Source organism: Halictus rubicundus, chromosome 8 (assembly GCF_050948215.1).
Source record: "Halictus rubicundus isolate RS-2024b chromosome 8, iyHalRubi1_principal, whole genome shotgun sequence".
Lineage (NCBI taxonomy): Eukaryota > Metazoa > Arthropoda > Insecta > Hymenoptera > Halictidae > Halictus > Halictus rubicundus.
The window spans coordinates 2064380-2078440 of NC_135156.1; the positions used below are offsets into that span (position 1 = coordinate 2064380).

Sequence of the window (14061 nt, forward strand, 5' to 3'; positions counted from 1 at the left end):
ATAAAAAGTTAAATACTAGAGTGTTTGCCTATAATTTTATATTTATTATATTTGATCTGGTGGTTGTCTTACTCAATCAGTTTTGTATACAATGTATGAAGCGAGGGAAAAAAGTACACGTGTATTTGATTAATCATCCAATTTTTGCGAAAGAAATAATGTAAAAATTATTGCATTTTTTATACAAATACTAACAAAAGTTCAGAAATAATTTGTAATATACAATAACATTAATATTCGTACATTCTTTAAAAGAGAATAACTTTTTTAAAAATGGACCAAACGATTTGATTTTTTTGAGAATTTAGAATTATTAATTTACCAGTAGAAGACGTGAAAAAGAAATTTTCAGAGTCGCCGAAAAAATAATAAAGGTTGGTTTTTATGCGGAAGAAAACAACAGGCACTGACAAATCTAAGAACCCTTAGATTTATTACTTTCTACGACTTTCGCCATCTTTAACAGTTTATAGCTCATAGCAACGTTAATTAATTTTGATGAAGCTTTCAGAACGTATACATTTAGCTGATACATCTACAAAATGCATCTCTTAAATTTTTAACGTAGGGCCAGCTAAAAAGGTTGTAAAAGGAAACTTTTAGTATTTTCTCCGCGATTACGACCAATTGCAATTTTTTCAACATTTCTCTTAACATAAACGAGTAAACATTGAAATTACAGAAGCATCAGAGGTGGGGATACGCGGACCTAGCGATAGACTCCACTTTCCGCGTGCCGCCCGTCCCTGGGCTCTTCTTCTCATTTCATCACGATATAGGGAAAGGTTGCTCAGAATCACACTCCAGATAACATATTTGACATGGCAAACTTGATGAGAAATCCTGTTTCTAAAATGTTACTACACGGTAGGTTTGTACGGCTTTTGAATGAACTTTGGTTATGTCTGGGTTAGGTTTGGGTTATTTCTTTCTCTTTCTGGTTCACGGACTTGGGACATTATAGCTTTGTACGCAAGAGTGACAGACCTAGGTGGCATGGGGGATCCCCGGACAGCCGGGTTTATGAACGGGCCATGACCATGACTGGCCATTTTAACAAAAAGACGCATTTTTACTTGGCCGCATTTAGTGCGAGTTGGTGCATTCATGTTCGTGTTAAATTGAATCGTTGGTGATAACATTATTGGACCATTTTTCATCGATGGTACTTTGAATGGTATAAATATGTTAATTTTTATGTTACTGGAAAACGTTCCTCTGCTTCAAAGCATGAAACGAATTCAACGACCTAGCATATAGTAACCTTTAGTCTTGAAATAACGTTAAAATAGTTTTGGCCACAAAAAGCGGATTTTCAGACCATAGTGCGCAGCTTCGCGAAGAGGTAGAAAAGGGCTGTGCCGGGATCGCCCGGCTGCCCGAGGATAATAAGAAACTTAAACTTAAACTTAAGTCTGGGTTAGGAATTTTGGGGAGGAGGGTCGTGGCGTTATTCGAAGTTAGGTAACCCGAGCGTAATGCGGATAGCGAGTCCTTGGAGTTATGCCTATCTTCGGTCCAGAAGGCGTGAGAAGGGGTCAGAGATAGTCCTGGGGGTGGGGGTATTGCGTGGCAATACACACTACCCCCCTCCCGACCTATATTAGTATGGAGGAGGAGTCCGTAAGACATTCTCCCATTCTCTTTACAAAAAAAAAGAAAATTTATTGAGGTGGAGTCCTCCTTCGCCTTGAACGACGAATTCGATCATCGGGAAAAGGTGGAGTTTTCTATTGTCATCCTAACAGTTTTTGGCGAATATCTAAAAAAACTAAGGCCGAGCGGCGCGCGACGGTAACATCTATAGGGCAAAGTTGTTCAGAATGATGACCTTGACAACATACTTCAAGGTCATTGAAATTTACGAGGAGTCACTGAAGTAAATAATTACCATAAGTAAATTGTTTCTTGTAAAGCAACATTATGAAAACTTACGACATCGGGATCCTCAACAGTCATATCCAAATGCGGCAAAGGCATACCGTCCGGTACATTCTCTGGAATTTCGATATTGTACTCGCGACGATTAAATGTTGGAGGTTCGTCGTTGACATCCTTTATCGTTACTGTAGCTTCTGCCGTTGAAACCGTCAAATTGTCGCTGCCTGGTATTCCATCGATCAATTCCCGTGCTTTGACCTTCAATGTGAGCACTCCAGTTGAGTCCTTCAATGCTTCCCTATTCAATGGCTTCGCTGTTCTCAGTTCGCCAGTTTCGTCATCCAACAGGAAATAATCAAACGGATCTAGGAAAGGTTATTTTCACTATTATTATTTTGCGGATTTTATAACCCTGACTATTGAAACTATTCAGTTAAAATTGACGTGCAAACATCGTTCATACTTTTATACAGAGTGTTCGACTGCGAGTGGGAGAAAATTTAAGGGGTGGTTCTCCAAGATAATAAATATAAGACGAAAATGAAGAATAAAAGAATTGCGATTTCGGCTTCATTGTTTAGTTATAATCAATTAAAAATCCGCCTAAAATGCGGCAACCCGACCGACAGAGGTATACGTTGTTTACTTCATAAAGGCGGGCGACAGTCACGTATCAAAGAGGGTCCTCGCTCGTAGTCAATGGTTAGGCTTCCAAACGCTTTAGCCAATAATTTTGCCAGAACCGAAAATGCGTGTGTTTACAGCCGCATTCCTGCCAGGTGATTTCTTGCGAGGCATATGGAGTGTCTGTCACTTGATACGTGACTGTGGCGCACTGTCTGTGACGTACTCAACGTACATTTCTGTTGGTTGGGTTGCCGCATTTTAGACAATTCTTCACTTTTGCCTTATATTGTCATGGAGAATCACCCCTTAAATTTTCTCCCACCTGTAGTCGAATACCCTGTATAGTTACTATACAGTGTATAGCAACTTAGTGTAGGCGTGAGTGACTTTGTACGTTCTGGATTGACGAATAAGACTTAGGTACTGCAATTATTATCGAAGATCGGTCGTCAAATCTACAAATTATGACATTTAGCTACGAAACGAAATGCTATTGAATCTGTGTTACATAAGCCATTCCAATTAATTAATATAACTCCACAAATTCCACGTGATTCAACGGGAAGAATAACAGTAGTAGAATCATGTTATATTTGCTACAACAACGGTAGTTCTAGAAAGCGTACAAAAACTCGCAAAGCTTGCGAAACAAACCCGTTTGCGATGAACATTTCCGACAAATCAGAAAATGTATAGAACACATTCAACAACAATAGATACATTTTTTACAATATTTGTACTGTTATTTTTACCTTCTATTTTTTAAATAAATGGCATTTATTTAATAATAGCAGATTTTTTACTGATCTGAATGGACTTCACAACTCTTTATCATAGCTTTATTGTTAAATTACGCGTCAGTATTTTTACCTACCACATTTAACTCGAGTAACCTGGTTGTAAATCGCGTATTTCAAACTTTGATATCGATTTTTTTCTATTGACAAACAATACTTTCAACTTAAATACATAAATCGATCGGATATGAGTCAAATATCGACGGTCTGAACGTAGTGTACCGAACGTAGAGTAGGATAGCGATTGAAAGAGAAAGACGGACTGTAGTTCGGGCGTTCGGCAAACATCAAAGGAATCGTGCCAGCTCGTTTCTTTAAATTTAAAAATCAAAATTCCTTATTTTTGGTTTTTGTCATTAAAACTTTTACCATTGTACTCGTCTTGTATTTCTCATTAAAGTGACACCAAATACGATATAGTTACGATCATAATTGCTTGCGTAACAAGCGATTAATGTTTCGGACTTGACATTTGTGGTAAATGCACAACGAGTAATTATAATCGTAATTATATCGTGTTTGACGTCATTTGAATTAGAAATATGCGACGAATACGATGCTAAAATTTGATAAAAAAATATAAAAAATTGAAAAAAGGCAATCTTTTGCTTCGCTTGCATTACTGCGAGTTTTGCCGATACGCGACATTGCAGGCTCGGTTATCGAGTGTGTTTATCGGTTGTCTGGTTTCAAGAATGATTTTCCAGGGGTGGGAATAAGATTTTGACAGTTACGGCAGATACCGTTGCGACAGATACGGAGATATTACTGAACCCGGTTATAAACAGTATGCTTGAAGGTATAAATTAAAATTAAATTTAAATCAAAAAAATCCTGAAGTATTGTGAAGAGGAAAAATGTATTGAGAGACTGTGACATTTACTTACTGGTAACCAGTTCATAGATCATTTTTCTCGGCATTCCCCTGTCACCGTCTCGAGCTTTGATAGTCATAACCAGTGTTCCAATGGGATCGTCTTCGCGCACCACACCAGTTAGCGAGTCCAGAAATTCCGGCGGGCTATTCTGAATATCCGCTACCTTGATTTCGACCCCTGTGGTTTCATTGTTCAAGCCATCCTGCGAGCAAAATTCATACGTTCAAAAGTGACTTCGCAGTGTGTCCCCGAGTTATCATTCTCTGGCTCTGATGAACGGGGCGTTGTGGAATCGCGGTGGGCATTTCTGGGGCATATACATTTCTAGGGACGCTCTGTCAAATTGAATAAGGAACACGAATTTGATGTGGGTCATTACATATATCTAAAACAGTTTTTGATAAAAGTTTAGTTGAAGATGGTTAAAAAATTATTTGATTCAAATCTCTTTCACTCGTTACACAGTTTATATAGAATCGACACAAAAGGTCTGCAGAATCGGGAATAAAAATGATTGAATTTGAAGACCTATAGAATTTATTTGAAAAACTGGCCGAATTTTGGGTAGCTTAAATATTGATAAGATTCTATTCTTAGGTTCAAAGGAAGTGTAAACTCACCATTATTTCTCGACAAGATGATAGGCAGGTTGCTAAAAAGGTCGATGAAAACGCAAAAGTAGGAAACCCATAGACCGAGAAATTGAAATTCTTTAATTGTAAGTAGTTATTATCTCGTAAAAAATGCATGAAATGTAAAAATTCGAACTCTATTTTGCGGTCAAAAGTCAATACTAATATTGTATGTGCAAACAAAGTGATGAAAATATAGTTAACATGTTGGAAATAGGCCTTAATAGGCGCGCAACGCTCCCTGTGTTTCGTACACCGAACTACGATGTAACTTTCTTTCTTCTTCCTGCTGTACACTCGTGTGTGAAGCGTGTGATACCTTTTTCAAGAACTCTGTATTTTATTATCCGCTGTTATACAATAAATCTCCATTGCAAAATATCCTGTCTCAACATAACATATAGCATTTTTTACGAAGCGATAACTACTCGAAATTAACGATTTTCAATTTTTTCGCTCTATGCGTTATCTACTTCATCTATTTTCGTTACAACTTTCCTATCATTTTGCCGACAAATAATGGTGGGTTTACTCTTTCTTAGAACCTGAAGAATAATACCTTATCAATATTTTAGATGTCTGAGCTATCTAATATTCGGTCATTGTTTAACATCCTCCTTTGTATGACTAAATGTGTGTATACACGTATAGCTATTATATTTTATAGATCCCCGGAAATGATTCAGCATTATCATACATTTACAAATCAGAAGCACTTAAATACGAAGATAATGAATTTAAATATTTATTTTGTACGCAAAATTATTGCACAGGTAATATAGGTAACTTTAGGACTTATTCTTCACGAAAGTTTTATAAAAATTGGTGTGCGGTAGCGTACGCTGTCTCTTGTGAGAGAGCTAGGGGAACCTTCAAATTTATTGTACTAGACATTCTAGATCTTAACGTGATGTTTCAGAATGACATGTATTATCTTCTAAAATTATTTATGAGCACTTTTCTTTTTGAAGGTCTTATTAAAGTAATTAATAAGTTGCATAAAAAGAGACAATTGAAACATACACACGTAAAATATAATGTGTGTTATGAAACTTGGTACACATGTAAAGTATTGAAAAATATTCGACATGTACATATGTATTTATTAGTTATCCGCTTTCATCTTTAGAAAACGGAAACGATCCTCAAAATTGGTGATGAGAAACCTATTTTATAAAATATCTCATAACTGATGAGAATAGAAAAAGGTATCACTTTTTTAAGGAGTGAAATAATGTAAACAAAATGTTTAAAGACTCATCAATGACGTTAGTTTGAGAGTGTAATGCTGATGGCATATTTAAAATTACTTTGCAAATTGTATACTTACGCTCGCCCTAAGTACCAATTGGTAAAATGGTCTCTCCCTGTAGTCGAGTGGTTGTCGCAGCACTAGTGCCCCGACGTACGAGTTCTGGCTTTTCTCCACCTTAACAATGCCGAACTTTTCGCAGGCATCGAGAAACTATAAAAGAAATCCAGAATTACTTTTCGTTCATATCGATTATGCGCTTTAGAATAGGTTCGCGGGTTCTACAGGGTGTCTTAAAAGTGTTGTACTTCCTTGAAGGGAGCGATTCCTGAGGTCATTTGAAGTAACTTTTTTGCTTACGAAAATGTTCTCCGCGGCTTTGATAATTCCGGCACGGCGACAGATTCCACTGAGCGTGGCGTTGATATTGGCCAAGCCGGAATCTGTCCGTCACGGCGTAGCATCGCTCTGATTGGTCCGCGATTTTCATTAATAACTCCTTAAGCTGCGCAGAATTAGCCCTTTCAAGGAAGTACAACATTTTTGCGACACCCTGTATAATATTTTATGCGGCCGAAACAATTTAATTTCTTGTCCTTCTTCAACGTATTTGACTGATACTATTATGTGCGAGATTTACAGGATACATGAATTTTCAATTTCGCAGAGAGCACGTACAGAGATTACGCTGTAAGATAAAGAAACAACAGGATATATAATATTGTACAATAGCTAATTTATGTAGTAGGTATTGCGTGGTATTTCTTCTGTGTAAAAACAACCTGGAGATAGGGTTCACAGCTCTATTTGCAAAAACTGCTTTGAGGTAAAAATGAAAATGTTTGAAAATGTTCAAATGTTAGGTAATCACTATCATTTTTTAAATATTACTACAATTGTATTGTCATATTAAATTTATGACTGACAGAATCAATTAAATTGAAAAATGAAGAAGTAAAATTAATGTTTGTGCGTTCTAGGTACACAGATGCGAAGAGTCAATGATAGAGGATCAAGATATTGGAATGTATAATATTTAGAGACATTATTGGCAGTTTGAAATTAAACTATTTGACAAAGATAGTTCGGACGTAGCTGACCTAGCGGTGTGAGTGGCCACACACTCTCGCTCAAGCTTCTCCTAGTGGCCGTTCATAGCGTAACTATGAATGTTTATAATTTTGAACTTACAACTAAACTGTTGATGATACGTCTGTAAATTTACAAATTTAAAATACAAGTTTACAAATTTAAACGTACAACTAAACTTTTTAACAATATGAAACTTTCGGTAAGTGGATTTAGGTAGAAGGGCTTGGCATTAGACACGCAGTAGTAATTTCTCTTGTTCAGGGAAATGAATTGGTATCTTGCCCTGGGGCCGAGATGCGGTCCTTGGGAGTCAGAAAACAGGTCAACATGGATTTTGAAGTAAATTGGTGCGAGAATCTGAAAAAAATTTCAAAATTCCTCGGCCTTTCCTTTTTGAATTATCTACAAAAACCGATTTTTTAAATTAAGAGAACTACCATAGGAAATTTTTTTACATAAAAAATAACATCATATTCGGATTCAGCACCTCAAAAAAAAAAAAAAAATATACGCATGCCAGGTTTTAACTAATTATTCTGAAAGAAGAGGATTTTGCCGTTTCTTGCGTACGCCTGAATAACATGAGTAAAATAGGCCCATTGCAGATATAATTCTTTCAAAAAAATTCCAAATCGGAAAACTCCATTCCTTATAACTTATAAGTGAATGTTTACTTGTAAGTCTATATATAATTTAATTCAATGCAATTTAATCCGAGATACAGGGACAGAAATTCCTGGCCTTTATGCTCAATGTCTTGTTCGTTTATTCATATCCATATAACTTGTATTGGTAACTAAGAGCAGTTCTCTTTACAACCGACAGTGAGAGTAAAAAATGATATCTTTAACACTAGGTTTACGGAGCATTAAAAGTGAGTATTTTACATTACTTTATAAAAATAAGAAGAATGTGTCTATCCAAGTTTTCAGCCATTTTTTAAATAATATACACCTAAGGAAATAAGTTTGTTGAGTAATTCCACGTAGATGGATCTTCACAATCTCAATAATCGTAAATTAAAAATATTAGAACCCGTCATTTTGACGGGTCCCGTAAACCTAGTGTTAATAATTGGTTTAATTTGTGTCCGCCAACTTGTACTCTGGTAACAGGCTTTTTTGTTCGGAGTGTAATACCGGTGAGAACGACGTGTTCCAATTGTTAATTGTTAATACTTTTGCCGGATGTTTTTGCAGAAACTATGTTTAAATCTTCTAGACCTAACAGTCCTATATTTAAACGGTTTCAGGGATTCTGGTTTTAAATAAATAAATTTAATTTTAAATCGGAAGTTGAAAATGAAGTAGTTAAAGGTCACTCGACAACGCATTGGAAATAACACAGTTTGCATCGTACAATTGGGAATCGAAACAACCACGCGAAGACTGTCTAGAGTTTCTTGAACTAGTAATCATTTTTCTTAATGAAACCGTTCCTTAGTTTTATTTTCGAGCATCAGGAGCATTTCATCATGCTCAATGGATGGCGAAAGCCAAATATATTCTTATTTAGAAATCAATTTCCATTATCAAAGAATGAAGAAAATGTAATACGTCAGATATGTATTTTTGTCAGTAAATTGTATTTAAAAGTATAGATCCAAGCTTCAATTGCTGCAGAAACTCCAAGACAAAACCATGAGTTCTTAAAAAATGAATACGCGTATAGTGCCATCAATGACCATGTATGCTACGTAGCACTACGGAAATCAAGTCAAAGTCAAAGGGTAAAGTCAATTCAAATAATGTAAATGAGTACGTTGGTAGCAATATTGCAGCCTTTATTTCTAAAAAACTTAACATTTTTTTAAAGATTTTTAATTTCCCTAGATTTCATAAATAAGGAACCCTCGCAATGGCAAATTGATCCCAGTTATAATGTAGGCTTAAATATAGTACATAGTTTAGCTGTAGTTAATGATTCGGCAGAGTCAAACTTATTCAAGAATTTAACGATGCACAATGTACAGTGTTCTCTCCCATAGTGAGAAAATTGCCTACTCCGAAAGTGAGAAAATTTTATCCCCACTATTAGGGGGTTCTACTAGGGGGTACTACTCGGTCGCGCTACGGTGTACAGTGAGTTCTCGTTACGAGTCAGTTGCGCGGTTCTGGTGACTGACTCGTACAGACCTGAACATTTCGACGATCATTGCGCCGAACATTGCGCCGAACAGCGAACGAAACGCAAAATCGACATTCATTTCGGCGAACCGAACGGCGCGATTGTGCATTTCGGTCGCTGTTCGGCGCAATGTTCGTCGAAATGTTTAGGATTATACGAGGCTTTTGATGAATGTCGAAAAACCGACAAGTGATGGATCGACCGCGCGCACGAACGCAAACGGTTAAGTCTCGCACAAACCTGAACATTTCGACGAACATTGCGCCGAACGGCGCGCCGAACAGCGACCGAAACGCAAAGTCGCGCCGTTCGGTTCGCCCAAATGAATGTCGATTTTACGTTTCGTTCGCTGTTCGGCGCAATGTTCGTCGAAATGTTCAGGTCTGTACGAGCCTTTAGACGAAATCTGAGGTTCTCGCCGAGCGTCGCATTTGAAATACACAGGGCACACTGGAAACCTAAGGGTCAGATCGGTGACCTAAGGGTCACTTTCACCGATATAATATTGCACGTAGCTCGAGAGACGTCTCTCGAGCTTCGGCCCCTCACCGCGGTGGTAGTTTCACTGACTCCAAATCGTAAGGTTGGCACTGACTCGTAACGAAAATTCATTGTATCTAACACAATCCGAGGTAGGATATCGGTGAGGCAACAGTAATGCATTCATGAAACTGTATTACTTTTAGTCATTTCGCTACGAAACCTTTACCAACGTAGTGGTCAAATTTTTCTGATTAAAACGAGACCAAACACGATAGAATTTCGATTATATTTATTTATTTAATAAGCGTTGAAAATTTCGAACGCAAAGAAGGACAGCATGTGGCAAGAAAGAGACGCACAGAGTCGTAGCAGTCGATGTAGATCAACGAAACTTTTTTATTTTTTTTCCAGAACTTTTACTAACATATGTGTGAGATTTTTTTTTATTAAAATATGTCTAAGCACGGCGTAATTTGGATTATTTTTACTTATCTAGTAATTTATAATGGCTTATTCTTGATCCTTATAATATACTTATGTCGTAGTGAACGCCTTCGTGTTCTTCAGTTCTGGACAGATGAAATACATGTATGATGGATTCTTCCGTAAAGATGTTTTAATATTATTCCGTTGGTTCTTCGAAGCAAAAAACTTTCATTTTCCTCCAATCTTCGAAATATATCTTGTAATTCTTCTCTTTGATCTTGATTAACGTTAATGCCTTGCTGTACCGGTTTTCGCAATTCATTAATTTCTCCCTGATCTTCATCCCTGTTTTCATTTTCGTTGCTATTGGTGCAGTATCGGTGTCGCAAACCAAAGACAGCAGATTCTTAAAATGTCGATGTTATAAGAGAAAGTCACGTTCTTTATCTTCATTTCTTATCGGTTCTTACGTTTGTTTTGTGACAACAGTAAAACTGTGTATTACAAAATGATCAATTAGTAATGCATCATGCTTCTCTAGTGCTCCATAAATAATCAACGTAAACATAGGTCTTTAAGAGCCAAGGGTAGTCACGTGACTTTTCCAGAGTCAGCAAGTCGGTAATTGCTGTATAATTCCCATTCACAGCCTTCAGCCACTGACTTAAGATCCGTCTTGGTCTTGATCCGATGGGTCTTAAGTCTGTGACCAAACTTGTCACATTTTTTGCTCTGTATTATCGACATTGTGATTTTTGACGTCATGCTTCAAGTTTTTGGTTTTATTTCGCAGAGAATCAAGATAAAATATAGCTCAATTTGTAGCTGGAGATATTTTTTAGCGCGCGCTACTCTCGATTTCATCCAGAAAATTCATCCAATGGCATCAAAATGATTGCATTCCACGGCATGCATATCGCCAATTTTTGGCCTACTTCTAACGCTTATATTACCGAATATCTGCATAATCTCGTCAGCTCATGACCAGCGCGCGCTAGATCGAACCATCCTCTTTCGAATGAGCCCTTTCCCAGCGAAAAATATTCTCATATATGGACGAAAAGTTCAGGCACGTTAAACCATTTTTCGCCTATTTTTGTCGGTAACGTGGTCATTCTACCTTATCGCGAATCTACGGAGTCTTGGCTCTTTTAAAGACCTAGCGAATGACCTACACCGCATTCAGCGGGCAAAATTCGCTTCCATCATTCCGAAAGTGAGCATTATAAACACCCGAATTCGCGTCGTGCACTTCCGAAAGTGTGATCACGTTTGAACAAGATGTTGTTAGTTCCATTCATTGTGAACTAATTTCTTCAGTTCTAGTTCCACTTGTACGAAATTGTCATCAATAGATTTGTGAGATTTCCCTGACAGACTGCCTTCAAGAATTTAGTGTCAAGAGTTTAGCGGCAGAAGAAAATAAATTCCTGACTTCAACAAAGGAATTCCAAATTTTTGAGTCCACTGAAAAAAAGACACCCAATCTTCAACAACTTTTGGATGTTCTGTATACGATAAAGCCAACATCCACGCAAAATGAAAGAAATTTTTCTACGGCAACAGATTTTGTTACAAAAAAAAAAGAAGTAGATTGCTTGATTCTACATTAGACGCATTATGCTTCTTAAGAAGTCATTTCAAAACAAAAGCGTAATGTTTCACTTTATAAAAGTTTGGTAAAAGTTTCCCAATGTATATCTCGAGAATTCTCGAGAATTATCGAGAAATATAGTCTTATTTCTCATTTCTAGAGAAATGAAAAATGTTGAGAAATCAGGAACACTAGTCGTGGACTAGCCGGTGTCTCTTTCACCACCGGGTCGTCACTAGGTAGGAAGTCGTAAACTAGCCGATATCTGTTTCACTATCTGGTATCACAGGATAGGTAAGGGTATGGTATTCGGAAATCGGCTCTCGTAATGTTAAGAGATACCGATACATCTCCAGCAGTGAAGGTGTATCGTAGTGGGAAGAATACTAGTCTCAGAATAGAATACTAGCAAGAATACTAGACTCTCATATATCTAATATGAAAATACAATATATTCTTTACAAAAAGAGAAGAAGGTATGTACACTTGTTTAAGGTGTAATGTGTAATCGCGGATTCTCTGCTCCCGAGCTCTCGGTTTTGACGCACTAAGAAAAGCGGGGATGATCTTATTTTACTTGCTTTTACTTTGAACTTGTTTGAAGGGGACTATAACCCCGATCTCACGATGTGTGTCGCATGGCTTTCATTGACCCCTTCACCCGAGATTCGTCTAGAAATGGCAGTGGGGGTATGCGTCATCTCAGTGTCATTTTTCCAAATTTTCCAAGCTGTTCTTATTCCCATAAGGGGAGAGTTATTTATTAGGTGTGTGTGACTCGAACCTCTTATCTCAATACGTGGCACCAAGAATAAAGCAGGAATGTCACGTAGGTAAGCAAAGTCTCCGTACTCAACAAAAGTAACCATTGACACATTTTCACAGTCTATTAAATGCATTTTAATTAAATGTTGCATTGCACAAACAATTTCTGCCGAAACAAACAACAGAATTTTGAATGAAAAAGTTCAAGTTCCACGTAATTAAATAACGGGAGTGTGTAATTATATTACATCGTCCGACAAATTTTAATTTCTTTTATAATTTATTCCAACATACAACGAGTGACTATTGTAGATTTACGTGCACTGAATACGAATCTGAGATGAGATTTGCTCCATTACCATTCTTGAGAAAATTTTGGAAACATTAAATCCTCTGGAGTCAAATGAAATTTCATTTTCAGTGGTAGTAGCCTTTGCTGATATGAAATTACGAAAAATCGTACTTATTGAATGTGTTACGTATGGAGAAGTTTCTCCGCGTTTATTTCGATTAGAATTTTTCTAATCTCTTTCCTAAGATCAATAAATGTCTCAACCAATCCACTTGTTTATAAAAGGGTTGATTATACTCCGGCTAGACGCAGCCGGCACGAAGCATTATTCAGTAACAGTACCGTACGATTTCCTAATATGGAGAGCTTGAGAACATTCCCTTCTGGAATCTGTCAGGAACAAATTGAAACCATATTCCTGGGGTAATAACACTTCACCGGCCTCTCACGCTGCCCGCGGCCCTGGCTCGTAACAAATGTTATCTTCTAGAATTTTTTGGAATTTTCAGACGCCATAAATGTATAAAGATCCGCAGTCTAGTTATTACTATTGAAAAATCGCCGACGATCTTTTAAATTCGAAAACATCATCTTGGAGGGAAACAGCATCATAATATTCATCGTTGTAAAGCAAACAACTTCCTCATTTTTCTTGTACCTGTAAAAGTAACGAGCATGCTATAGCAGACAAGATAAATGGTACACCTTGTATAATAGTATGCGTACAAATAACCGACGTGTATTTTTATCTCACAGAACTCTTTCTTAATTTGGTCTATCGTCGCGAAATTTTCTAAGAACCCGAGATATTTCAAGTACGTCAGGCTCCGTGTTTATGGAGCGTTCAATATCACAGCGATTTACGGACCATACGCAGCGTAAAACCATTTATCGTCTTTTTGGGTCGATAACTGAACATTCCTTGCGCAGGTTTTAAGCGATCAAATCGTAAGAAAAATGATCACCGTGTTGGGCACTTTTTTCTAAAAAAAATATTCCGATACGTTTATCACCATGGCACGGGGAATATTATGTACCCGTGGAAGTTTTGCGGGGAAACCGGAAAAGTGCAGCTGGAATATTAGCGGGTACAACGCGTACCATCTAAGTCATATCCGCTCGATAAATTCAGGGAGCTGTTGGACGACCAATAAAACTGTAAAACTCTTTAACTAATGGCTTGGTGGCTTTGCGATGGTGAACTTTAATGTCTCC

At 37.2% G+C, this 14061-nt stretch overlaps 1 protein-coding gene across 1 annotated transcript in view; it reads right to left on the bottom strand.

The window, feature by feature from the left end:
* The window catches only part of Cad87a (cadherin 87A), a 639019-nt gene that overhangs the window by 27437 nt on the left and 597521 nt on the right, over nucleotides 1–14061 (bottom strand). The window contains exons 6-8 of the mRNA XM_076791575.1: nucleotides 6146–6280; nucleotides 4193–4385; nucleotides 1936–2246 (exon numbers count right to left, since the gene is read on the bottom strand). Of these exons, the coding sequence (XP_076647690.1) occupies nucleotides 1936–2246; nucleotides 4193–4385; nucleotides 6146–6280 (639 nt within the window). The remainder of the gene's footprint in view (nucleotides 1–1935; nucleotides 2247–4192; nucleotides 4386–6145; nucleotides 6281–14061) is intronic.